The 26034-nt window shown below is 41.9% G+C and overlaps 1 protein-coding gene across 9 annotated transcripts in view; it reads right to left on the reverse strand.

Moving 5' to 3' along the window:
• Positions 1–26034, reverse strand: part of POLDIP3 (DNA polymerase delta interacting protein 3) — a 606971-nt gene that overhangs the window by 433362 nt on the left and 147575 nt on the right. For 8 of the 9 annotated variants that reach the window (XM_077452453.1, XM_077452458.1, XM_077452454.1 and 5 more), the window contains one exon: positions 6344–6433. The exons of the other annotated variant lie outside the window; for it this stretch is intronic. In XM_077452453.1, coding sequence (XP_077308579.1) covers positions 6344–6433 — 90 coding nt within the window. The remainder of the gene's footprint in view (positions 1–6343; positions 6434–26034) is intronic. 9 annotated transcript variants of the gene reach the window in all.

The raw sequence follows: 26034 nt of genomic DNA on the forward strand, positions 1-26034 counted from the left end.
GTTTTTTTTTTTTGGCTAAATAAAGACCCAGCAGTGACTAAAATGCCACCAAAAGAAAGCTCTATTGGTGTTAAAAAATTAATTTAAATGGGGTACTGTGCTGCAAGAAGACGCAATTCTAATTCAAAGTGTGACAGCGCTGGCCTGGGAAGAAGGAGGTTAAAGTTCCCAGTATTGAAGTGGTTAAAGAAAAGGGAAAGTAAAAATCATTAAGAAAATGAATTGAGAAAATAAATTATATGATTTGGGGCAAAATTAACATATTAAGTCGACTTAATTTTGACAAGGTGGCTATTCCTATTTTGGACCTGCCAATTTCCATTGAAGGGGCCCACCTTATCACTAAAATTTATCGAAAGGAGACTGTTGCTAATACTTTTTGGAATTGCACAGTGGGCATGCTCTGGATGAGATGCTCGCCAACAACAAAGTAATCAGAAATGTACCCGAAAGGATTATTTTAGGGAAGAGACTGTTAAAATGTATGGGATATTTAGAGAAAGGGGCTACTCTCAACGTAACAAAGTGCCAAGAAACAGGAAATATTAACCACCTCAATACAGTGCACTTACACCCCCTTCCAGACCAGACCAATTTTCAGCTTTCAGCGCTCTCAGTTTGAATGACAATTACTCAGTCATACAACACTGTACCCATATGAAATTTGCATCCTTTTTTCCACACAAACAGAGCTTTCTTTTAGTGGTATTTAATCACTAGTGGGTTTTAGATTTTTTGTGCTTTAAAAAACAAAAAAAAAACGTAAATTTTGTGAGAAAAATGACTGTTGTTTCGGTCATAAATTTTTTCTAATTAGTAATTTTTGTTTATAAATTTGACTTCATCACGGCCGATCATGTGGTTAACAGCCACACCCAATGGCTGTTCTTCACCCCCTTCGGTGGCGAGCGGTGTCTCCGTGACACACCACCACCGCAGTAACAGGGATGTTCGCGCACATTCCCTGTTTAAACGGAAGGACATCATATGACGCCCTCCCGCCACAATAGGTGCGCCACCTGGCCATCATTTGGCGGCCAGCGGTCGGGAACTAGTTAAAATAAGCAGAGGACCCCCTTCAGCCCAGTGATTAGCCAATACGGGGCACAATGGAACAAGGTGAAAAGGGCACTAGACATTAACTCATACTGACACTTAGACTACCAGCTGTGGTCTGGGCCCAACTATCTCTGCTATTTGAGGCGTGTCAGAGAAAGCAATTTAGTTTTTTTTGCCCAATACGGAATTTCAGAAAGATCCCCATTCTGCCTGTGTCCTGAGCGATCGATGGATCCGGGCAGACATCACATCCAACGACCCCGCCAATTGGCTCCCACCGTGTCCAAGCGGGTCCCCGGGGGCACGCATGCGTAGCCCAGACCCGGAAGTGCAGAATCACTTACAGGTACGAGATTCTGCCTAGACTGGCCTCCCTGCCGCAGAAAATTTACGCGGGGTGTTTGGCATCTGGTTAAGGAGATGGAGCTGCATGTATATGTACTAACGTTTAAGGGACTGCAGGTCGTTTTGAAAGTTACATGTGCACACAACAGCCCTATGTAGATTTTTTGTCTATTCTTAGGCTAGCTCTTTTCACAAATGTTATTAGTATTACTATTGTTGGAGGCTGTTCAGTGAAGTTTAGTGAACTGACCATTAACATTTTTTTTTTTTAAATAGATGACAGAAATCTGTGGCTGCAAACCACTAATTCCACTCTATAGTGGCAGAGTTTGGAATAATTGCAATGTGAATTTTTGGTTACAAGGCCTGCACTACTAGAATATACAGTAAATTTAGGAAGTCTGAACTTTTACATACATTTTCAATTTTTTTGGGAGTTTTACATACTGCGTCCTCCAATGAAAACAGAAGAGAATGTTAAAAGTACAAAAAAAAAATATATATATTTTTTTACTGGCAATAACGTATATACCATCTTGCATAAATAGTGAGTGTTTATTACAGAAGGCATGGGAAGTTGCAATTTTATGCAATTTAAAGAGGAAGTAAACCCTTCCAAACAATTTGGACCTACAGGTAAGCCTAGATTAAGGCTTGCCTGTAGGTCCAAGCAATATCTCCTAAACCTATATGGTTTAGGAGATATTTGCCCGAAAATGGGCACCGCTGTCTACGGCGCATGCGCCGTAGACAGCGGCGCGCAGGCGCATGCGCCGTAGACAGCGGCGCGCAGGCGCATGCGCCGTAGACAGCGGCGCGCAGGCGCATGCGCCGTAGACAGCGGCGCGCAGGCGCACTAAATACGGCAAATCCATGAATGGATTTGCCTAATTTGTCGACTCCCGTGCGCATGCGCGGGAGTGCCGTCATCGCGGCTTCGCCGAGTGGCAGCGGCGGAGCTGCGAGACGCGACTCCCGTGCGCATGCGCGGGAGTGACGTCATCGCGGCTTCGCCGCTGTGATTCGTCGGAGCTGCGAGACGCCACCAGCAACATGGATGCGGCGGAACTACAGGGATCAGCGGCGACTTCGCTGGCTCCTGTGTCAGGTAAGTGACACATAATGAGCTACTATGCGATGCATAGTAGTCCATTATGCTTTACCTTTGCAGGGAAAAAAAGAGGAAGTAAACCCATAAGGGTTTACTTCCTCTTTAAGAGACCACTAAAATGCTGAACAGAAACACATGGCTGAAAATGGTGGAGTTTTTTTTAATTATTTATAATTTAATCATTTTTGGGTGGGTCGACTTTCTTTGCACTTTATATTAACACTATAAAAATTAATGCTGCACTTTCTTGGAGAGTGGAGTAATGGAATTGTGTGCGGATGGGTTTTGCTTTAGCATGTTATATGATTAATATACGCATTTGTATTGCATATTTATTTTGTAGCGATATTGCAACATTTCTGACATTTTTACAGCTTAATTTATCTGTTAATTGTCTGTTACAAACCCCACTATTGGCTTCATAGTGACTTGAAAAGGGAGTCAACAGGCTCATATTACCCTGCTCCAGTGCGATACAGTGCCTTGCGAAAGTATTCGGCCCCCTTGAACTTTTCAACCTTTTGCCACATTTCAGGCTTCAAACAAAGATATAAAATAAAAAATTTTTGTGAAGAATCACTAACAAGTGGGACACAATTGTGAAGTGGAACGAAATCTATTGGATAATTTAAACTTATCAGACCACTGCAAATCTACCAAGACCTGGCCGTTCCTCTAAACTTTCAGCTCAGACAAGGAGAAGACTGATCAGAGATGCAGCCAAGAGGCCCATGATCATTCTGGATGAACTGCAGAGAACTACAGCTGAGGTGGGAGAGTCTGTCCATAGGACAACAATCAGTCCTACACTGCACAAATCTGGCCTTTATGGAAGAGTGGCAAGAAGAAAGCCATTTCTCAAAGATATCCATAAAAAGTCTCGTCTAAAGTTTGCCACAAGCCACCTAGGAGACACACCAAACATGTGGAAGAAGGTGCTTTGGTCAGATGAAACCAAAATCAAACTTTTTGCCCACAATGCAAAACGATATGTTTGGCGTAAAAGCAACACAGCTCATCACCCTCAACACACCATCCCCACTGTCAAACATGGTGGTGGCAGCATCATGGTTTGGGCCTGCTTTTCTTCAGCAGGGACAGGGAAGATGGTTAAAATTGAGGGGAAGATGGATGCAGCCAAATACAGGACCATTCTGGATGAAAACCTGTTGGAGTCTGCAAAAGACCTGAAACTGGGACGGAGATTTATCTTCCAACAAGACAATGATCCCAAACATACAGCAAAATCTACAAAGGAATGGTTCACAAATAAACCTATCCAGGTGTTAGAATGGCCAAGTCAAAGTCCAGACCTGAATCCAATCGAGAATCTGTGTAAAGAGCTGAAAACTGCTGTTCACAAACGCTCTCCATCCAACCTCACTGAGCTCGAACTGTTTTGCAAGGAAGAATGGGCAAGAATTTCAGTCTCTCGATGTGCAAAACTGATAGAGACATACCCCAAGCGACTTGCAGCTGTAATCGCAGCAAAAGGTGGCTCTACAAAGTATTAACGCAAGGGGGCCGAATAATTTTGCACGCCCCACTTTTCATTTTTTTATTAGTTAAAAAAAGTTTCAAAAATCCAATAGATTTCGTTCCACTTCACAATTGTGTCCCACTTGTTGGTGATTCTTCACAAAAAATAAAAAAATGTATATCTTTATGTTTGAAGCCTGAAATGTGGCAAAAGGTTGAAAAGTTCAAGGGGGCCGAATACTTTCGCAAGGCACTGTATATAGTTCTATGAGGCCAAGTGTTTGAATGAGATAACAGGACTTTATACTTACTTGTAAAAACCCTTTCTTGGAGTACACCACTGGACATAAAATGTAATTCTTATGCTACTGGGTCATGCTTCATCTCCAGATGATTGGACACAGGGCAAAACCTAAAAGCTTGAGCAAGAGACCATGTAGCTGGCTTCCACACCTGGGAAACTGAGGCCTAATTTTGAAAAGCACTGACACTTCTGGTGGAATGGGCCTTAACAATAAAAGTTAGAACCCGGTCTTGTCAAAACCAACCAGCAACTGTGCATCCAGAGCCAGCCTTTCCCTTCTAGAAGTCTTCAGACTAATACAAACAGGGTGTCAGATTGATGAACCAAGGCTGTGGCTTTTTATTAGACCAGCGCAGCCGCAACCACATCCAGGGAGTGGAAAGAAAATCGCTTTAGGATGTTTTGGATCTGGAAAATGTAATTAGTTTAGTAAATAAACTTCTAAATATCTTTTCTCATTAGCAGTATATAGAAGTCTTGTAACTTCCATCAGTGTCTGGTTAAAGTTGTAGTACGAGTTTTCATTCGACTTGGACTGTCCTATAAGGCTGCATGATCCCTAACCTTCTGTCTGGACAGTGCCAACTGGCCCTGTACTGATCACATTTACCCTCCCAAGGGAAAAAAAACAAAACGCTCCAGCATTATATACCAAACTGAGTAAGTGCAGAGCGACTCTAAAGGCCCTGCCTCATCAGGAGATAGATTGGAGAGAGTGGAAGGGGGGGGGGGAGGGGAGGGGGGGGGGGAATCAGAGAAGACGGGATCACACAGCCTTTTTACACAATGTACACAATCCCTTACTTAGTAAGTATAACAAGCATCCAGACTTAATGTACAGTTGTGGGTTTAGCAACACTAACACATACTATAACATTTGGAAAGTTTTCTGTTGCATAACCAATTTTGGTGCAAGCAGCAACAATAATTTACCTCTTAGTAGACACTGAATTGTACCACGGGCCCAATGAAGATTTTTGATATGTATTTGAGAGTCTTGGTTATTTACCTTTTACTGCCAGACCAAAAAATAAATGCGCAAAACTTCAAATATTTTTTTGAAGCAGAGATGTTGGTAGTTGTAAAATTATGTTGCACATACATCTTGGTGCTACCATTTATTTAGCCTATTATACCCTAAAATACCTTTACTGTAATTTTAGTGCACACATACAAATAGTCATATAATCCCCATTTTTGGGGTACAAAACACGTCAGGCTTCAAAATTGCACGGAGGTGTTGGGGAATACTTCACAGTGGTGTTTAAGTGATTGGAGGGCTTACGGCTACATTCACAATGGAGATTAAGGTCAGTGCAAATTGTTGCTGCAGGATTTTTCTGCTTGCAGCTGCAGATGAGAGCAGTTAGGTGCAGCCACCAGACACATTCACTCTGACAGGTTGCCGGTGGCCGCAGCTATTCGTGGTTTTGTATACAGCTAGCATTACCTGCAATGATCAATGCTGGCTGCACACCAGCAATTATCACTGAAAGTAACTGCAGGCTGTACAGAGAGCCATGAACAGCTGCAGCTGCCAGAGACCAGTCAGAGCAAATCGGACGATCCCTCCCCCTGCTATACCCTGTGGCTATAAACTAACATGTGTTTGAGTGTAAATCCAGGAAGTGAACATGCAGCAGCTTCAGCTGTCCAGTTAAAATGGCTGCAATCAGACTTAATGGAGGGAGATTTCTGCAGCATATTTGGCAGAGTACAGAATCACAGTATATATAAAATATGCAAAGCGTTTGGAGGGAAGCTTCAGAATGGCAAAGATTTTTTTATTACAAATTATGTGAGCAGACTGCAATTCCTATTTAAGCCGGGAGGCAAATGGCAGTCTCATCAAGGTCTCCCTCTCAGCCACGATACTAAACTTCTTTACACTTGCCAGACTATGACAAAGGCCAACCCAATGTCCTGACATTATACACACCAATACAAGTATGCTCTACTTCACAGAAGACATATAATTTAAAATCAATCCATGATTTTTACTTAAAAAATAAAAAGACAGATAATTATACAAGTGTGAGCCTAACCTGTTTGGCAGGAGGATGGTTGACGATATTTATTTTCATTCCTTTCATGGAGCGAGTTACAATGGCTTGGCTTGATATCTGTTGTGGTACCTGGGGGGAGGGGAGAAAAAAAGACTTACCATAACCATTTTTTGTAGTCTTTCACAACAGCATAGGTGAGAGAGAAATGCTTCTGCCACCAGGGCAAAACACCCATGAACAGGTCAAAGTTTAAAAGAAGCACTTTTAATGGTTGTCCTCAGTATAGCAGAGAATCAAAAGAAAAAAATGCATAGGAACACAAACATTGAGGGACGCATGCATGGCACAATGCAAGACCGTCACCCGTTTTGTAGCCGAGTAACACTGAGAAGACAGCCTGTTCCCTGGGGCTAGCCTCTGAGAAATCCCTCCTCACCCAAATTCTTAGAGCCAAAAGAATGCAAAGATGTTCTAAGATGGCTGTTGGGCACTGCATGGTTTCCCAGAATTACACACAAGCTCTCCAACACCCATCTGCTTTGAGAGAACAATAATCACGGCAACTCATAAAGTGGTTGAAAACCAAAAAATAAAAATAAATCATGCTCTATCCTTTTAACCACTTAAGCCCCGGACCAATTGGCAGCCTAAGGACCAGAGGACTTTTTACAATTTCACACTGCACTGCTTCAACTGGTAATTGCGCAGTCATGCAATGTTGTACCCAAACAAAATTTGCGTCCTTTTCTTTCCACAAATAGAGATTTCCTTTGATGGTATACGATTGCCTCTGCAAATTTTTTTTTTTTTTTATAAACCAAAATTTTTGAAAAAAAAAAAAAAAAAGATATTTTCTAATTTTTGTTATAAGAAAAATCTAAAACTCAATTTTAGTCAGACATTTAGGCCAAAATGTATTCAGCCACATGTCTTTAGTAAAAAAAAAAAAAAAAAGTCAATAAGCGTATATTTATTGGTTTGTGCAAAAGTTATAGCGTACAAACTAAAGTACATTTTCTGGAATTTACACAGCTTTTAATTTATGACTGGTTATCTCATTTCTTGAGGTGCTAAAATGGCAGGGCAGTACAAACCCCACCCCCCCCCCTCCCAAATGACCCCATTTTGGAAAGTAGACACCAAGGAAATTGCTGAGAGGCATGTTGAGCCCATTGAATATTTTTTTTGTCCCAAGTGATTGAATGACAAAAAAAAAAGAAAAAAAAAGAAGAAGGTTTACAAAAAGTTATCGCTACCAAGCACCACCTTCAGGATTTCTAAGGGTGCAAATTTTTGATTTCACTCCTCACTATCAGTTTCGAAGGCCACAGAATGCCAAAATAGCAAATTTATAAAACTGTGACGGAGGAGGATAAAGGGGATGTCCCCCCCCAAGTGTCAAGAAATGGGAGAAGGAAATAGGCACGAATTGTGATAGAAAAAGGTTAGCTAAAATATGGAGATTGACACACGAAAGATCCCCGGATACTAGGACCGCAGACATAAATTATAAGTGCCTGGTGAGATGGTATCTTACTCCGTATAGATTGAGTAGGTATCAACCCAAAACATCATGTGAATGCTGGAGAGGATGTAAAATGGTAGGTACAATGTTTCATATATGGTGGGAATGTCCCACCATAAAAGACTATTGGCTTAGGATCTTAGCACTGATAAAAAGGAGATAAACGGGGGAGTCTATCCCTTATGACCCATGGGTCTGCCTGTTCCACGGGATGGATAGACCAATTGGGTCTTATAAAGCCTCACTGGTACCAATCTTTTTGAATATAGCTAAGGGATTGATCCCTAAGAACTGGAAGAGACCAGAAGGACCAAAAGATAAGCAGGTGTATAAATAGAGTAAATTATATTCACAAAATAGAGAGGGAGCAAGATAAAGAGTATGAAGAAGGAAAGGATGGTGAAAGGAAAGATAGATGGAAGGATTGGGATGGTTTCAAAAATTCTTGTAGGCATGTCTGGGAGATAACCCGAGAAAATTAGTAAGGGTAAGAGTAGGTAGGTTTAGCGGCGGGGTTAACGAGATGAAATCTATATTGCTGAGGTGACATGCATGGACTGGGGGACGGGATGATTAGAGGGGAATGGGGATAAATAATAGATGTAACTTATAAGGTATAATGTCAGATCCCTTCTTTTGTATGTGTGGAAAATGGAAAATTTAAATAAAGAATAAAAAAAAAAAGGGACACTTTCATGAATTAAAAAAAAAAAAAAAAAACAGTAAAATTAGCCCAATTTTTTTCATAATGTGAAAGATAATGTTATGCCGAGTAAATAGACACCAAACATGTCACACTTTATAATTGCACGCACTCGTGGAATGACGGCAAACTACAGTACCTAAAAATCTCAATAGGCGACGCTTTAAAAAAAAAAATCCGGTTACCAGGTTAGAGTTACAGAGGAGGTCTAGTGCTAGAATTATTGCTCGCGCTCTGACGATCGCGGCAATACCTCACATGTGTGTTTTGAACACAGTTTACATATGTGGGCGCGACTTCCGTATGCATTTTCTTTGCTGCGCGAGCTCGCGGGGACAGGGGGCGCTTTACATTTTTTTTTTCATTTTTTTTTTAATAAAATAAAAAAAAAATTTTTTGATCACTTTTATTGCCGCCACAAGGAATGTAAACATTCCTTGTAACAGTAATAGGTGGTGACAGGTAGTCTTTATGGAGATCGGGGATCTAAAAGACCCCCGATCCCTCCTTTACACTTCAAAGTATTCAGATCGCCATTTTCGGCGATTCTAAATACTGTATATATTTTTAAATCCGGCGCCATTGGCAGCCGAGCCAATCAGAAGTGACGTCATGGCGTCACTGCCGTGTTTACAATTAGGAGACTGGAATTACGCCGCTTACGGCTTCATTCCAGTCCCTCCCTAGACGCCAGAAGCATCGGATGTGCGATCGGTGCTCCCAATTCAACGGGAGCATCCAGTATAACAGCCGAGCGGCTTTTAGCTGCATCGGTTGTTATGGCTGAAAAGCCAATCACCCACTGTAAAAATCAGTACCGGGATGATGCCCGCACCTGCAGGCATCATATCGGTACTGATTTTTACATAACCCCCGGAAGCCGAGTACGCACATCTGCGTACGCTCAGTGGCAAGGGGTTAAAATTGCGCGCAGTGGCGACAAACTACATACATTTTTAAAAGCCTTTTAAAGCCTTTACACGTTACCACATTAGATATACAGAGGTCTACTGCTAAAATTACTGCCCTCGATCTGACCTTTGCGGTGATACCTCACATGCATGGTGCAATTGCTGTACATATGACACCAGACCGACACTTGCGTTCGCCTTTGCGCAAGCGCAGGGGTGCTTTTTTTTTTTTTTTTTTTTTTACATTTTTATTTTATTTTTAAACTGTTCTTTCCATTTTTTTATCATTTTTATTGTTATCTTAGGGAATGTAAATATCCCCTATGATAGCAATAGGTAGTGACGGGTACTCTTTTTTTTGAAAAAATTGGTGTCTATTAGACCTTAGATCTTTCCTCTGCCCTAAAAGCATCTGACCACACCGTTCGGTGTGATAAAATGCTTTCCCTATTTCCCAATGGCGCTGTTTATATCCGGGAGGGGACATTCTCTCCCACTGCTTGTAAAAGCAGTCTAGAGGCTAATTAGCCGCTAGGATTGCTTTTACATGAAAGCCGATCACTGGCTGAAAAGAATTATAACAAGATGATACCTAAACCCACAGGCATCATTCTGGTATAACCATTCAAAGCAACGCTGTTGCTGTCAAGATAAATAAATCCGCGCTGCAGCTGAATGGCGCACCTGAAAACAAAAAAATGGTTAACAATATAACACAGTAAACAGTAAAGTATAAAAAAAAAATTCATACCTGAAAAGCAAGCATGAGAAAACATAATAAAACCATGCAGAATAGAATAGAAATAAAAAAGAGCAACAATAATAGAGAAAACAATAAAAACGACAACTATTTTTGGTTTTTATATTTTGTGGTTTTTTTTGTGCTTTTTTTTTTCCCCTTACACTTTTTTTGTAACTGTAATGGTTCGGGTCTCTCAAAATGCGATGGCGTCTTGGGAGACCCTGTGTAAGTGTGTCCTAGCCTGTGAAATGCTGTACCCTATGCTAAAACTTCACTAGTGTGTGGTAGCGTTCAAAACATTCACCAATGCAAAGACCAGGATTGCCAGTACAGCGGGAATAATAACGGGTGTCACGCCTATATCCGCGCTTGGAACAGACACAACATCTTCTTTGGGGGGGGGGGGGGGGGGTTTCGTTGGGTAGGGGTACTCGGGATGACATATGGAAAATGCCTCACATGCAGCCGGCTTACTGCATTTGGTTGGGAATGGTGAGGAGCAGAACCATCTGGATACAGAAGGTCTGTAACAATCTCTTTCTGGAATAAAAGAAAGGATAAAGTCCCGCCTGAAGCTCTGTATAGCACACGAGCATTCAGCAAAGCCAATTGAAATAAGTAAACAGACACTTTTTTTGTACCAGCGTCTGGCCTTACGGGCAATTCGATACGGCGCCAATAACAGGTCACGGAGGTCCACCCCTCCCAAATTTTTCTTTATATTCGTGGACACAGAGGGGTTTCTCCACAACACCAGTCGCCGTAGAAATTTGGACTGTAGTGTCTGCATGAAGGGAGGTAAGAAAGAAAACATTCTTATTATCCCTCCATTTCATAGCGAGTAAGTTATTACACTGCAAGCAGGCTCTCTCCCCCAGCCTAAGACGAGAATCTACAAGCTCCTACTAGGTCACACGGTGCCACATGCTCCAATCTGCTGATCAAACAAATGACCAAACAGTGGCACGCTTGTGTAATATTTGTCCACGTACAAGTAGTACCCCTTTGCGAATAAGGGTGACACCAAGTTCCACACTATATTGCCAGCGCTCCCTATGTAATCTGGGCATTTCTCCGGCTCTACATAACTATCTTTTCCCTCATAAACCGTAAAGCTCCATACATAGCCTATTGCCCTGTCACAGAACTTTTAGAGCTTGCCCCCTGTATCTGGCACGCTTGTTGGGAATGTACTGTTTGAACGACAAGCGGCCAGAAAATTTAATCAGGGACTCATCAACGCAGACAACTTGATTGGGAATAAACAAGGCTGCAAAACGCTGGTTGAAGTGGTTTATGAGGGGCCAAATTTTGTAGAGCCGATCATATTCAGGGTCTCCATGTGGGCGACAAAGTACATAGTCGTTGAAGTGCAAGAACCGCAAGATCTGCTCGTATCGTGACATGGAGGTAGAGAATACGGTCAATTGGATGCGTGGACCAATACGTCCACAACATCATGCATTTATGTATGCCCATGTTGGGGGAAAGGCCCAGAAAGGTCTTAAATTCGGAAACCTTAATTGGTTTCCAATCTCTGGCAAGGGAAGGCAACTGGGGATTAGTGGCGATGTGTTGACCAGCATATACATTTTTTTAAATATTTTATTTTTATTTATTTCCATTGTTGTGGCATAGTAACAAACAAACATGGCAATTGCTTATCACTTTTTACAATATTAACAAATAATTGTTAGATCCAGTATCTTGTATATATTCTACGTGCCAGTTCCTTCTCGTTGCTTCCTACCCCCTCCACCCCCCATAAGCAAGGTACAAAATACAAGAGAAGAAGAAAAAAAATATATATAAAAAGGAACAAAGAAAATTCAAAATCAAGGGAGCTCAATCAGCCATTGTAATCATATCTATCACTGTCTGTATCTTTTATGGGGGGGATCCCCATTTTTTCCAACCAGGGCCCCCATAGTCTTTTGAACTTACTGAGGTTTCCTTGTTTTATATAGAAGACTCTTTCATTGCCTATTGCTAAGTTTACCTCCTTCACCCACATCTCGAGTGACGGAGGTAGACGCTCTTGCAAGTGTTGTGCCATCAACTTCCTTGCAAGGAATAAGCACCTTAAGACCGGTTCTACATTTTTTTGGGGAGATACCAACTCCTTCGAAAAGGCCCAGAAGGCAAATTCTAATCGTTACATCCAAGGCGATCCCAAGGGTCCTATTTATCTCTTCCATTATAGTCTTCCAGTACCTATACAGCTTTGGGCACCTCCAAAACATATGGATAAAGTCCCCCGTTGATCCACATCTAAAACACTGATCATTTGCTCGCAGTCCCATTTTAAACATTTTCTTGGGAGTATAGTATACCCGATAAAAAAAGGAAAGATGTGATACTCTATGGGAAGGGGAAATTGAGACAAGTGTATTCTGTTTAAGGATCAACTCCCATTCCCTCTTTAACAGTGGCCCTACTTCCTGTTCCCACCATGGTTCAATGCCATTTCTCTAAGTCTGGTGTATACTGTAGATATTGCTCCGTTAGTTGGTGCCAGGGACATTATTTGCATAAGAATCGGGACTTGGGTCCACTGGACCCTCTGGGATCCAAATTGCGTCTGGATTGCATGTCTGACCTGGAGATATTTGTAAAATTAGCCATTTGTTAGGTTGAATTCTTGCTTCAAATCAAAAAATGATTTCATAACATAACTTTCAAATAGCTGCTTTACTCGGATAATCCCGTGGGACACCCATTCCCTAGATCTTTCCACTTTAGCTAACTCGGCCAGATTCTTATTGTCCCACAAGGGAGCCAGTTCTGATACCCCCTGGGATCCCAGCAGGGTTCTCATTGTTCGCCATAATTTAATAATTAGATTAATCGTTAGATCGCATTCAACAAATGAATTTGCCTCCAAGGCCTCAGCGAGGGTATTGTGTGGACAACCTGCCAATATCAACCTCTCACTAGGGCAACCCCCCTTCAAAGCCCCACCCCTCAATATATGCTGCATTTGAGAATCCATAAAGAACAATCTGGGGTGAACAATCGCCAACTGCCCCTCCTCCCGTGGGAGCTGCAGCGTTTGCAAACAGATCCTAGGTTGGCCTTTTTTTCAAATCAAATCCCTAAATAAAGATTCTATCTTCCTGAACCACTTAAGGCCTACCCATATTGGTGCATTGTGTAAGAGGTATAAAATGTGAGGTAACCAAATAATTTTTACAAGACTGCTGCGACACGCCACCGATAGGGGAAGGAGACTCCACACTTCTACTTTAGGTTTCATCCTTAACAAGAAAGGGGCTAAATTATCATCAAGATAACGGTTAACATCCCTAGTTATCCAAAACGCCAGGTATTTGAGTTTTTCTACCACCTTTAGGCTCAGTATAACCTTTGTAACCTGCTCAGCCTGTATATCTATCGGGAGCCAAGCTGATTTGTCCCAATTGACAGCCAGGCCGCAAGTACAGCCAAACCCCTCTACAGTATCTATCACCTCTTTTAGAGTATTTTGCACATCTCCCAGAAAAAACAGGACATCAGCAAACAACGATATCTTGTCCTCCTAGAGTCCTCTCCTAAAACCCTGTATGTACTAATTAACTCTGGTAGCAATAGCTAAGAACTCGATCATAAGAGCAAAAGGCAGCGGAGACGGGACAACCCTGTCTCGTACCTTGCTCCAGGTGAAACACACCCGAATAATCATTATCGATTAAAATTTTTGCTCTTGGATTGGTGTAAAGTAGTTTTACCCAGTCAGTAAAGTAAGGCCCAAATCAAAACTTTTCAAGTACTTTGAACAGGTATTCCCATTCGATACGAACACCTTGGCAGCGTCTAGTGCCAAAATAGCTCTGGAACCACTACCGTCTGCTGGTATTTGAATATTCAGATAAGTTCTTCTTATATTTATACTAGTTGATCTAGTCGGGATAAATCCCGACTGGTCCAGGTGGATCAACTTATGGATAAAACTATTCAGGCGTTTCGCCAGAACTTTGGCTAGAATTATTATGTCAGTACATAATAATGAGATTGGGCGGTATGAAGAAGGATCCCTAGGATCTTTTCACCTCTTTAGGGATTACTACTATATTGGCTTCTGTCATTGAATATGTCAGAAACCCTGCAGATACAGCCTGGCGCTGAGTATTCAATAGCTTCGGGAGTAAAATCTGGCCATATCTTTTATATACTTCACTTTGAAGTCCGTCAGGACCTGGAGACTTCAAGTTTTGCATCTTGGCTACTGCCTCGCACAGTCATTCTAATGTAATAGGGGCCTCCATAATAAATTGGTCATCTAGTGGCAAAGTTGGAATTTTAAGATTTTTGAGGAATGCCTGCCTCCATTTCCCCCCTCTCACTTCCCTTTCATGTGAAGTGAGCCGTAGTATTGTCAAAATATCTTTCTGATAATACTTGGATGCAAGGAAATCTCCCCTTGTGGGGTCCTAACCTCCAAGATCGTCGAGGGGGGATTGTTTGCTCTAACCAGTAAAGACCACACTCGACCCACTTTTTCGCCTTCCCCAAAACTAACTTGTCGCTGGAATATTCGTTTATTGATGATTTTCCTCCTAATAAGCATATTATAAATATCCTGTTTTTTTAGCCACTCTTCCTTTGTAACCTGGGTAGGATTAATAATGTACTGTTGTTCTGAAACCCTTGCCTCCCTCCTTGCTTCGGCTTCTCTATCCCTCGTTTTTTCCCTTGGATCTCGCTATTTGTTTTATTAGAAGTCCTCGCAGAAACGCTTTTAAGAGTCCCAAACCACTTCACCCAGTGCGGTGCCTACATTATTAATAAACTCCCGCAATCTTGTCTTCAAGTCCCCAGGAAAGACACCTGATGGAGGGGGGAGGAGCTGCTGACTAAGTGAGCTCCATGAGGTCAGCATGCTGACACGCTGGTGTAGTAAGCTGCTGCTGGTGCCTGTGCTGTGGCATAAAGAGATTATGGAGCCTATATATTAATATCTGCACAGAAGTTAAGCTACGTTATGGAGACTCTGAGCCGCATATGAAATCTCCCTGGAAGGACTCACTCAGGGATTGCTAACACAGCAAATTTCCGAGCTGCATAAGGGATATCCCTTTCACCCCTCACCTGTGGCTAAGTGGATGGAGTGCCTGGCGTGATCACTGTGAGGAGGTGGAGAGCCCGTGGAACGCCGTTCTTTGGAGCCGCACGTCCGGTGGATTGGAGGAACCCGTGGAGTGCCGGTCCCTGCGCCGCAAGATCTGAAGCTGAGAGAGGCTGGGGGAGGGAGTGGATCCGAGCGCCGGTCCGTGTCTAAGGCTTGAGAGACGGAGCCGACAGATGTGATCCTCCCTTCGGAAGCCTCGGAAGTGTCCCAGAGGAGTCGTACAGAAGACGGCAGAGATCAGGAGATCCCGGAAAGATCTCGGGAACCTCGGGAGAGCTCGAGAACCTCTGGGGGGGGTACGAAAAAGAACGGAGCTGGATGGTGAAAGGATGGTGAAAGGTGACAGGAGAAAGTAAAGCTGAACAAGCAAAATATGATGCTGACCACCACTCTATGGACACTGTTCAAGGTTAGTAAGGCAATAAAGTAAAAACAAGTAAATAAAGTAAAAAAGTAAAAGGAGAAGCAATCTTGAACAAGGCGATACCGCTGAAAGCTCGGGGGGGGGGGCGCTTTTCTCTTTGAAGCCCAAAAATCACAGCTAACAGCTTGTGAGCAGCCTATATACTTGTGAATATTGAGGACTAAATTGCACTCTATTTTTCATCTGCTATCGCTGGTCGCTGCTGAATAGTATATGGGAGGTTTCGAGTTGGAGAACAAACTGATGCAATTTTGCATAAAGTGATATCACTGAAGGCTCGGGGGGGCTGAGTGACTGCATGACTCTGGCATTTTTTGCATATCCCCATGCAGCTTGAAAATCGCTACCAATAATCTGTAAGCAACCTTTATATCTGCGATTACTGGCAACTTAATTGCATTTTTCTGGCATTTTTTGCATATCCCCATGAAGCTTGAAAATCGCTACCAATTATCTGTAAGCAACCTTTATATCTGCGATTACTGGCAACTTAATTGCATCTTTTCTATGTTTTTTTTTCCCTCAGCCATCTTAACCAGTTACCGACCGCCGCACGACGATGTACGTCGACAGAATGGCACGGGCAGGCATATGGGCGTACCTGTACGTCCCTGCCTTCCCACGGGTGGGGGGCCCGATCGGCCCCCCCCCCCACCCGGTGCCAGCAGCGGTCGGAATCCGTTCAGGAGCGATCCGGGATGAGGGGGCGGCCATTCATTCATGGCCACACCCTCGCGATCGCTCCTGACGAATGGAAGTGCAGCATGACATCACTTCCTCTCCTGTAATGTAAACACAGGCAGAGGAAGTGATGTAATCTCTCCTCGTGTCGGTCTTTTTCGTTCCGGCACCGAGGAGAGAGGATCGGTGAGTTGCACCAACACACCACACGTACAGTAGAACACGCCAGGCACACTTTCACTCCCTCTTCACCCCCCCAATCACCCCTGCACCCCCAGTCACAGTGACACCAATTGCATTTTTTTTTTTTGCATTGGTATCATTTGTGACTGTAATAACTGTTAGGGTTAGCCCCCTTTAGCTCTAGGATACCCCCTAACCCCCCCAATAAAGGTTTAAACCCATGATTACCCCCCCGTCGCCAGTGTCACTAATAAGCGATCGTTTTTCTGATCGCTGTATTAGTGTCACAGGTGACGCTAGTTAGTCAGGTAAATATTTAGGTTCGCCGCAGCTTTTTATAGCGTCAGGGACCCCCATATACTACCGCATAAAGCCCCCTGATTGCCCCCTAGTTAACCCTTTCACCAGTGATCACCATATAACTGTTACAGGTGACGCTGGTTGGTTAGTTATTTTTTTATAGTTTCAGCGCACCCACCATTTATTACCTAATAAAGGTTTAACCCCCTGATCACCCGGCGGGTGATATAAGCTTGAGGGTCAGATAAGGTCTGCGTCGCCCCAGGCAGCGTCAGGTTAGTGCCAGTACCGCTAACACCCACGCACAAAGCATACCCCTCCCTTAGTAATTTAGTATCTAAATCAGATCTATATTAGCGTTGCCAGCACTTTAGGTTTCCCAAAACGCATTGTTAGCGGGATCAGCCCAGATACCTGCTAGCACCTGCGTTTAGCCCCTCTGCCAAGCCCAGCCCAGCCCACCCAAGTGCAGTATCGATCGATCACTGTCACTTACAAACCACAACACACATAACTGCAGCGTTCGCAGAGTCAGGCTTGATCCCTGCGATCGCTAACAGTTTTTTTTGTAGCGTTTTGATACAGTCGCTGACAGCCTAGGTGCTTTATTACCTGTGAGTCTCACTAGTGTACCCCTAAATTTAGAGTCCAAAATGGCAAAGCGAAGGTACACTAGTGAAGAGGCCTACACGTTTCTGAGCATGACAGATAGTGAAGAGGACGTCACTCATCTGTCAGATTCAGGCTCAGAATACGATCCTGTAGAGGACAGCGGCTCCATGACAGATAGCTCTGGCGACGGAGATGAGGTCCCTGTTAAGGGCAGGTGTACCCGATCCCGAATGTTTTCTGTTGTTCAGGTGGAGGAACCGCAGGTCACTCGTATGGAGCAGAGACGTACTAGAGCCTCTCATCCTTCTGGTGAACTGGCAAGCACCAGCTGCCTAGTACACCCTGGACGTACATCCAGCACTGCAGTAGCACGTGGTGACGTGGCGAGTCCCATAAGTGCAGTTCAAGCTGGCGAGGTGGCAAGCACAAGTAGTGTCCCACTGCCACCAAGACAAAGACAGGCCCGTCGTACCCATAGTGCCCTTCCTGCAGAATTCGCCAATCCTGATTGGGTGCCCACCACTTCTGCAGAACCCGTACTTCCCCCCATTCACTGGCCAACCTGGCATTAACGTGCAAACAGTTGATTTTACGACACTTGACTTTTACTCACTGTTTTTCACCGAAGATCTCTATAGATCTATTGTGGACCAAACCAATTTGTACGCTGGTCAACACATCGCCACTGTTCCCCAGTCCGCCCTTGCCAGACAATGGAAACCAGTTACGGTTTCCGAATTTAAAATCTTTCTGGGCCTCTCCCTCAACATGGGCATAACCAAAAAGAGTGAGTTGCGGTCATATTGGTCCACTGACCCAATTCACCATATGCGCGTGTTCTCTGCTTCCATGTCCAGGGCACGATACGAGCAGATTTTGCGGTTCATGCACTTCAGCGACAATGAACTCTGTCGTCCTCGTGGAGACCCTGAATACTATCGGCTCTACAAAATTCGGCCCCTCATAAACCACTTCAACCAATGTTTTGCAGACTTGTTTACTCCCCATCAAGTTGTCTGCGTTGATGAGTCCCTGATTACGTTTTCTGGTCGCTTGTCATTCAAACAATACGTTCCCAACAAGCGTTCCAGATACGGGGTCAAGATGTATAAGCTCTGTGACAGGGCCACAGGCTATACAGGTAGTTTTATGGTTTATGAGGGTAAAGATAGTCACGTAGAGCCGGAGAACTGCCCTGACTACATAGGAAGCGATGGCAAGATAGTGTGGGACATGGTGTCACCCTTATTCGCAAAGGGGTACCACTTGTACGTGGACAATTATTACACAAGCGTGCCACTGTTTAGTCACTTATTTGATCAGCAGATTGGAGCATGCGGCACCGTCCGACCTAATCGCCGGGGCTTTCCCCAGCGGCTTGTAGAGTCCCGTCTTAGGCTGGGGGAGAGAGCCCGCTTGCGCAGTAATAATTTGCTCGCTATGAAGTGGAGGCATAATAAGAATGTTTTCGTTCTTACCTCCCTTCATGCAGACACGACGGTCCAAATTCCTACGGCGACTGGTATTGTGGAGAAACCCCTCTGTGACCACAAATATAACCTTAATATGGAAGGGGTGGACCTCAATGACCAATTGTTGGCGCCGTATCTAGTTGCCCGTAAGGCCAGACGCTGGTACAAAAAAGTGTCTGTTTATTCCAATTGGCTATGCTGAATGCTTATGTGCTACACAAAGCTTCAGGACGGACTGGATCCTTCCTTAAATTCCAGGAGGATATCGTCAGAGCCCTTCTGTATCCAGGCGGTGCTCCACCTCACCTTCCCCAACCAGATGCAGTAAGCCGGCTGCATGAGAGGCATTGTCCTTATGTCCTCCCGAGTACCCCTACCCAACGAGACCCCCAAAGAAAATGTTGTGTCTGCAGAAAGCGCGGATATAGGCGTGACACCCGTCATTATTGTCCCCGCTGTCCTGACAATCCTGGTCTTTGCATTGGTGAATGTTTTGAACGCTACCATTCACTAGTTGAGTATTAGCGTAGGGTACAGCATTGCACAGGCTAGGCACACGTTCACAGGGTCTCCCAAGATGGCATCGCATTTTGAGAGACCCAAACCACTGGAAACGTTACAACAGAAGTGTTAAAGTTACATAAAAAAGTGTTAAAAAAAAAAAATAATTGTTGTCGTTTTATTGTTCTCTCTCTCTCTCTATTCTCTCTCTATTGTTCTGCTCCTTTGTACTGTATTCTATTCTGCAATGTTTTATTGTTAACCATTTTTTGTTTTCAGGTACGCCATTCAGCTGTAGCGTGGATTTATTTATCTTGACAGCAACAGCGTTTGCTCCCACGATACGTAAAGCCGCGACTCCAGCACTGTCGGAGGTGATTTCACCACCACAGTTAAAAAAGAGCATATATGCCGAAGCATGGGGGCATAAGGGGTAGAGGAGCGATCTGCTCCTACCTTTTGCGGGAGGATGCCCCCATGCTTCGGCATATATAAATGGTGCATGTATGCCCACCATTAGAAGTGGGTGGATGAAGGGAGGTATTCTAATGGTGGGCATACCCACCGATCAATATTTTTTTTTCGTTCAGCCCACAGGCTGCATGAAAAAAAAATTACAATATATGCCCAACCAGTTCCAGCAACATACTGGTATGTTGCTGTACTTTGAGTGCTTATACCAGAATGATGCCTGCAGGTTTAGGCATCATCTTGGTATCATTCTTTTCAGCCAGCGGTCGGCTTTTATGTAAAAGCAATCCTAGCGGCTAAATAGCCTCTAGACTACTTTTACAAGCAGTGGGAGGGAATGTCCCCCCCCCCCCGCCCCGCACCATCTTCCATGGTTTTCTCAGGCTCTCCTGTCCCAACAGGGAACCTGAGAATGCAGCCGGTGGTTCCGCCAGCTGACCATAGAGCTGATCAGAGACCAGAATGGCTCCAATCATCTCTATGGCCTAAGAAACCGGAAGCTACGAGCATTTCATGACTTAGATTTTGCAGGATGTAAACAGAGCTATTGGGAAATTGGGAAAGCATTTTATCACACCGATCTTGGTGTGGTCAGATGCTTTGAGGACAGAGGAGAGATCTAGGGTCTGATAGACCCTAATTTTTTCAAAAAAAGAGTACCTGTCACTACCTATTGCAATCATAGGGGATATTTACATTCCCTGAGATAACAATAAAAATCATAAAAAATATATATATATAAATGAAAGGAACAGTTTAAAAATAAAATAAAAATGCAAAATAAAAAATAAATAAAAAAAAACACCCCTGTCCGCCCCTGCTAAGGCGCAACGTCGAACGCAAGCGTTGGTCTGGTGTCATATGTAAACAGCAATTGCACCATGCATGTGAGGTATCACCACGAAGGTCAGATCGAGGGTACTCATTTTAGCAGTAGACCTCCTCCGTAAATCTAAAGTGGTCACCTATAAAGGCATTTAAAGGCTTTTAAAAATGTATGTAGTTTGTCGCCGCTGCACGTTTCTGCGCAATTTTAAAGCGTGTCGTGTTTGGTATCCATGTACTCGGCCTAAGATCATATTTTTTATTTCATTAAACATTTGGGCAATATAGTGATTTTTAGTGCATTAAAATAAAAAAAAAGTGTGTTTTTTCCCCCCAAAAATGCGTTTGAAAAATCGCTGCGCAAATACCGTGTGAAAAAAAAATTAAACACACACCATTTTAATCTGTAGGGCTTTTGCTTTAAAAAAAACACTTCATGTTTGGGGGTTCAAAGTAATTTTCTTGCAAAAAAAAATTTTTTTTCATGTAAACAAAAAGTGTCAGAAAGGGCTTTTTCTTCAAGTGGTTAGAAGAGTGGGTGATGTGTGACATAAGCTTCTAAATGTTGTGCATAAAATGCCAGGACAGTTCAAAACCTCCCCAAATGACCCCATTTTAGAAAGTAGACACCCCAAGCTATTTGCTGAGAGGCATGTCGAGTCCATGGAATATTTTATATTTTGACAAAAGTTGCGGAAAAAAGACATTATTTTTTTTTTTTTGCACAAAGTTGTCATTAAATGATATATTGCTCAAACATGCCATGGTTATATGTGAAATTACACCCCAAAATACATTCTGTTGCTTCTCCTGAGTACGGGGATACCACAAGTGTGAGACCTTTTGGGAGCCTAACAGCGTACGGTACCCCAAAATCCAAGCACCACCTTCAGGCTTTCTAAGGGTGTACATTTTTGATTTCATTCCTCACTGCCTATCACAGTTTCGGAGGCCATGGAATGCCCAGATAGCACAAAATCCCCCCAAGTGACCCCATTTTGGAAAGGAGACACCCCAAGCTATTTGCCGAGAGGTATGGTGAGTATTTTGCAGACCTTCATTTTTGTCACAAAGTTTTGAAAATGGAAAAAAAAAAAAAAAAAAAAAAATATACATTATTTTTTTTTTTCATTTTCCAAAACAAATGACAGCTGCAAAATACTCACCATGCCTCTTGGCAAATAGCTTGGGGTGTCTACTTTCTAAAATGGGGTCATTTGTGGGGGTTTTGTGCCATCTTGGCATTTTATGGCCTTCAAAACTGATAGGTAGTGAGGAGTGAAATTACAAATGTATGCCCTTAGAAATCCTGAAGGCGGTGCTTGGCTTTCGGGGCCCCGTACGCGGCTAGGCTTCCAAAAAGTCGACCACATGTGGTATCCCCGTACTCAGGAGAAGCAGCAGAATGTATTTTAGGGTACAATTCCACATATAACCATGGCATGTGTGAGCAATATATCATTTAGTGACAACTTTTTTTTGTCATTAATTAATCGCTTGAGGCAAAAAAATAAAATATTCAATGGGCTCAACATGCGTCTTATCAATTTCCTTAGGGTGTCTACTTTCCAAAATGGGGTCATTTGGGGGGGTTTTGTACTGCCCTGCCATTTTAGCACCTCAAGAAATGAGATGGGCAGTCAAACTAAAAGCTGCGTAAATTCCAGAAACTGTACCTTAGTTTGTAGATGTGACAACTTTTGCGCAAACCAATAAATATACAGTTATTGACTTTTTTTACCAAAGACATGTGGCTGAGTACATTTTGGCCTAAATGTATGACTAAAATTGAGTTTATTGGATTTTTCTAATAACAAAAAGTAGAAAATATCTTTTTTTTTCAAAATTTACGGTCTTTTTACGTTTATATCGCAAAAAATAAAAAAAATCGCAGAGTCAGTCAAATACCTTTAAAAGAAAAGCTCTATTTGTGGGAAAAAAAGGACGCAAATTTTGTTTGTGTACAACATTGCATGACCGCGCAATTACCAGTTAAACCAGCGCAGTGCCAAATTGTAAAAAGACCTCTGGTCATTGACCAGCAAAATGGTCCTGTCTGAAAGTGGTTAAGTAGATGCTTTTGAATAGTATATGAGAGGTTATATGAGAGGTTTTGATTTGGAGCATAAACAGTGATAAATGGGAACAGAGTAAAGGGGAGGAGGAGAAAGGAAAAAAGAAAGGAATATTATATATATATATATATATATATATATATATATATATATATATATATATATATATATATATATATATATATAATGGCACCTAAAAAGGGTAATAAACCACTTTGCTCTGGAGGGAATAAAAAGGACAGTAAAGGTAAAAGCAATACAGAGGCTCAAGCCACACAAACCACTCATATTAAGGAATTTTTCCAACAATTACAGCCTCAAATATCGATGCAAACATCACATACAACACATTTATCACAGTTATCTCAGGAGGTAATAAACTCTGTGGAATCATCTTTAGTATCTGGTATATCAGGAGAAGAAATGATAGATCATCCTAGAAATAGTTCCCCCATAGATATCCTGGAAATGGAAATAGATGACAAAAAGGAGGAGAAGGAGAACGAAGAATGGGATATTAAAGCTTATATAACCTCCTTACCCACAAGGGCAGATATGGATCACTATGTTCAGAGGATGGAGAAAGCGTATAAAACAGAAATCCAAGAGATAAAAAAAATTACGTTGGAAACGCATAGTAAAATAGAAGGTATGAATGTTTGGAGAAGGAGCTAAAGCAGGTGAAGGAAAAAATGCAAGAGCAAGAAAAGGATTTAAAGCAAGCAGTAAGTACTATGGATGAGCAAGAAAACAGAAGTAGAAGGAATAATATAAGAATAAGAGGCTTAAAGGAAAGCGTGACTTCAGAAATGCTCCAGGAAGTAATTCTAAAGATCTTTAGTAATATATTGCAGGACTTATCAAAAGCAGAAATATTAATTGATAGAGTGCACCGGACTATGGCACCAAGGAAAGGGGATGTCAATATGCCTAGAGATGTGATATGTAAACTTCACTATCCTCAAACTAAAGAGAAGATCATGGCGGCAGTACGGAAAAATAATCATATACAGTATGACTTATCTAAATTAACATTGGATAAAAGAAGGGCTCTGAAACCATTGTTGGAGCAGTTAAGGATTAAAAATAAGCAATATAGATGGAAATTTCCCTTTCAGCTACAGGTTCATCATGAAGGACAGACTGTAATATTTAGAGAAATGGCTGATTTAGAGGACTTTCAGAAGAAATTGCAGATTCCAGAAGTGAAAATACTAGACTGGCCTAAGGATTTTATTAGAAGGAGATAGGAGGGAAATGGGGGCTGAGGTGGAGGGGAGGGGGAGTGGATTGGGGGGGGAGGTTGGATATAGGTGGGTAAAGGGTGGAAGGGGTGGTGAGGATAGGTGTTGGGAGGGAGGGGATATAGGGTGGTATAATGGTAATGGGTAAAAGGAAGTAAGTCGAAAAGGCAAGAAAGAGTCACTAAATTGTATGGATGTATTATATTTGGTATGTCACAGGCTTTAATAGTAATAATGAAATTGTTAACAAGATTATTAAATATACACAATGGGGTTGGTTATGTTAATTTAGGGTTAATAAAACACTATTGATATGGGAGGTTAATATACAGTTTGGATATGTTAGATATGTAGTGGTATATCTAACCTTAATTAAACACTTAGTAATGGGTGTGTAATATTACCCCCCTCCTCCCTCCCTTTTTATTTTTTTATTTTTTTTTAAAAAAAATTTTTTTTCTCCCCCTCTTCACTACTCTCCACCATATCCCTCTCTCCCCTGGTTTATTTTCCTATGGTCTCCTCATTATAGTTGGAAGGGGAAAAAATAGCTCAAAGCTTGATGGTAAGATGGAAGATGTATAAATAAATGATAAGGCAAATAGATGTATATAGAAAAGGAGAATAATTCGAATAGGAATGGAAAAATAGCATGTAACTGCCAAATGGTAGTAAAGTTAGATCAGCAGTATCAGATACCCCCTCAATAGGGACCTTACCTAGGGTAAGATAGACTAGTATAGTCAATAATTAGGGGATAAGAGGTGTCAAAGGGGTGGGTTGGAGTATATGTGAGTGTAAATTTTAGGGCGAATGAGTGGTAATGGATTGGGTAGGATAAGGAAGTAGATTGGAAGGTATTAAGTGATATTTGTGTTAGTATAGTACGGTAAGTGTTTGCGTGTTCATTTATTTATTTTTTTTCTTTATGGGAAATCTAAGGTTTTGCTCCTTTAATGTAAGAGGTCTAAACTCCCCCTCTAAAAGAAATCAAATATTGAATTTTATGAATAAACAGAAAATTGATATAGTGCTATTTCAAGAAACACACTTTCGATCAGATCACATACCTAAAATAAATAATAGAAATTATAGTGTGTGGATACACGATACATTTCCTTACTCTAAATCAAAAGGTCTATCGATTGCGTTTCATAGGGATAGACCAGTCCAAATAATACAAAAATATGAAGGTAAGGATGGGAGGTTATTAATAATAAAGTTTAAGCTGTATGGAAAAATATTTACAATAATAAATTTGTACCTTCCTAATTATGGGCAAATAGAGACTGGAATAAAAGCCCTATCAGACGCAATGGAGAAAGCTGAGGGAATAGTAATTGTGGGAGGCGATTTAAATTTCCTGATGGATATAAAAAGGGACACTACAAATATTAATATGCAAAAAAAAAAAAAGAATAACATTAAAATAAAGGAATTTAAAAATGTTTTGAGAAAATACCAGCTAACTGATATATGGAGGGCCCAACATCAAATGGAGAAGAATTATACATACTATTCAAATATTCACAACTCATACCACAGATTAGATTATTTTTTTGTAAATAGGGAAGGTTTAATAATGAAGCCAATATCAGAGATAGGGGGATTTCTATGGTCAGATCACGCCCCAATATATCTAGAGTTTGCAGTAATTGCGACAAAGAAAAGGAGTGGGATATGGAGATTGAATGATAATCTAATCAAAGATAATAAATGTGAGGTAGAGATACAACAAACTATAAAATAATTTTTAATAACTCATGAAGGAGATGAAACATCATTCCCAATTCAATGGGAAACATTAAAATGTGTATTGAGGGGAATATTCATCAAGCATGGAGCAAGAAAAAAAGAAAAAATATTGAAACAATCTCAATTGGAAACAGAGATTAGAGAATTAGAGGAGATACACAAGAGGAGTATGAAACCG

The sequence above is a fragment of the Lithobates pipiens genome, unplaced genomic scaffold (genome assembly GCF_037356315.1).
Source record: "Lithobates pipiens isolate NorthernLeopardFrog02 unplaced genomic scaffold, aLitPip1_a1.2 Scaffold_23, whole genome shotgun sequence".
Lineage (NCBI taxonomy): Eukaryota > Metazoa > Chordata > Amphibia > Anura > Ranidae > Lithobates > Lithobates pipiens.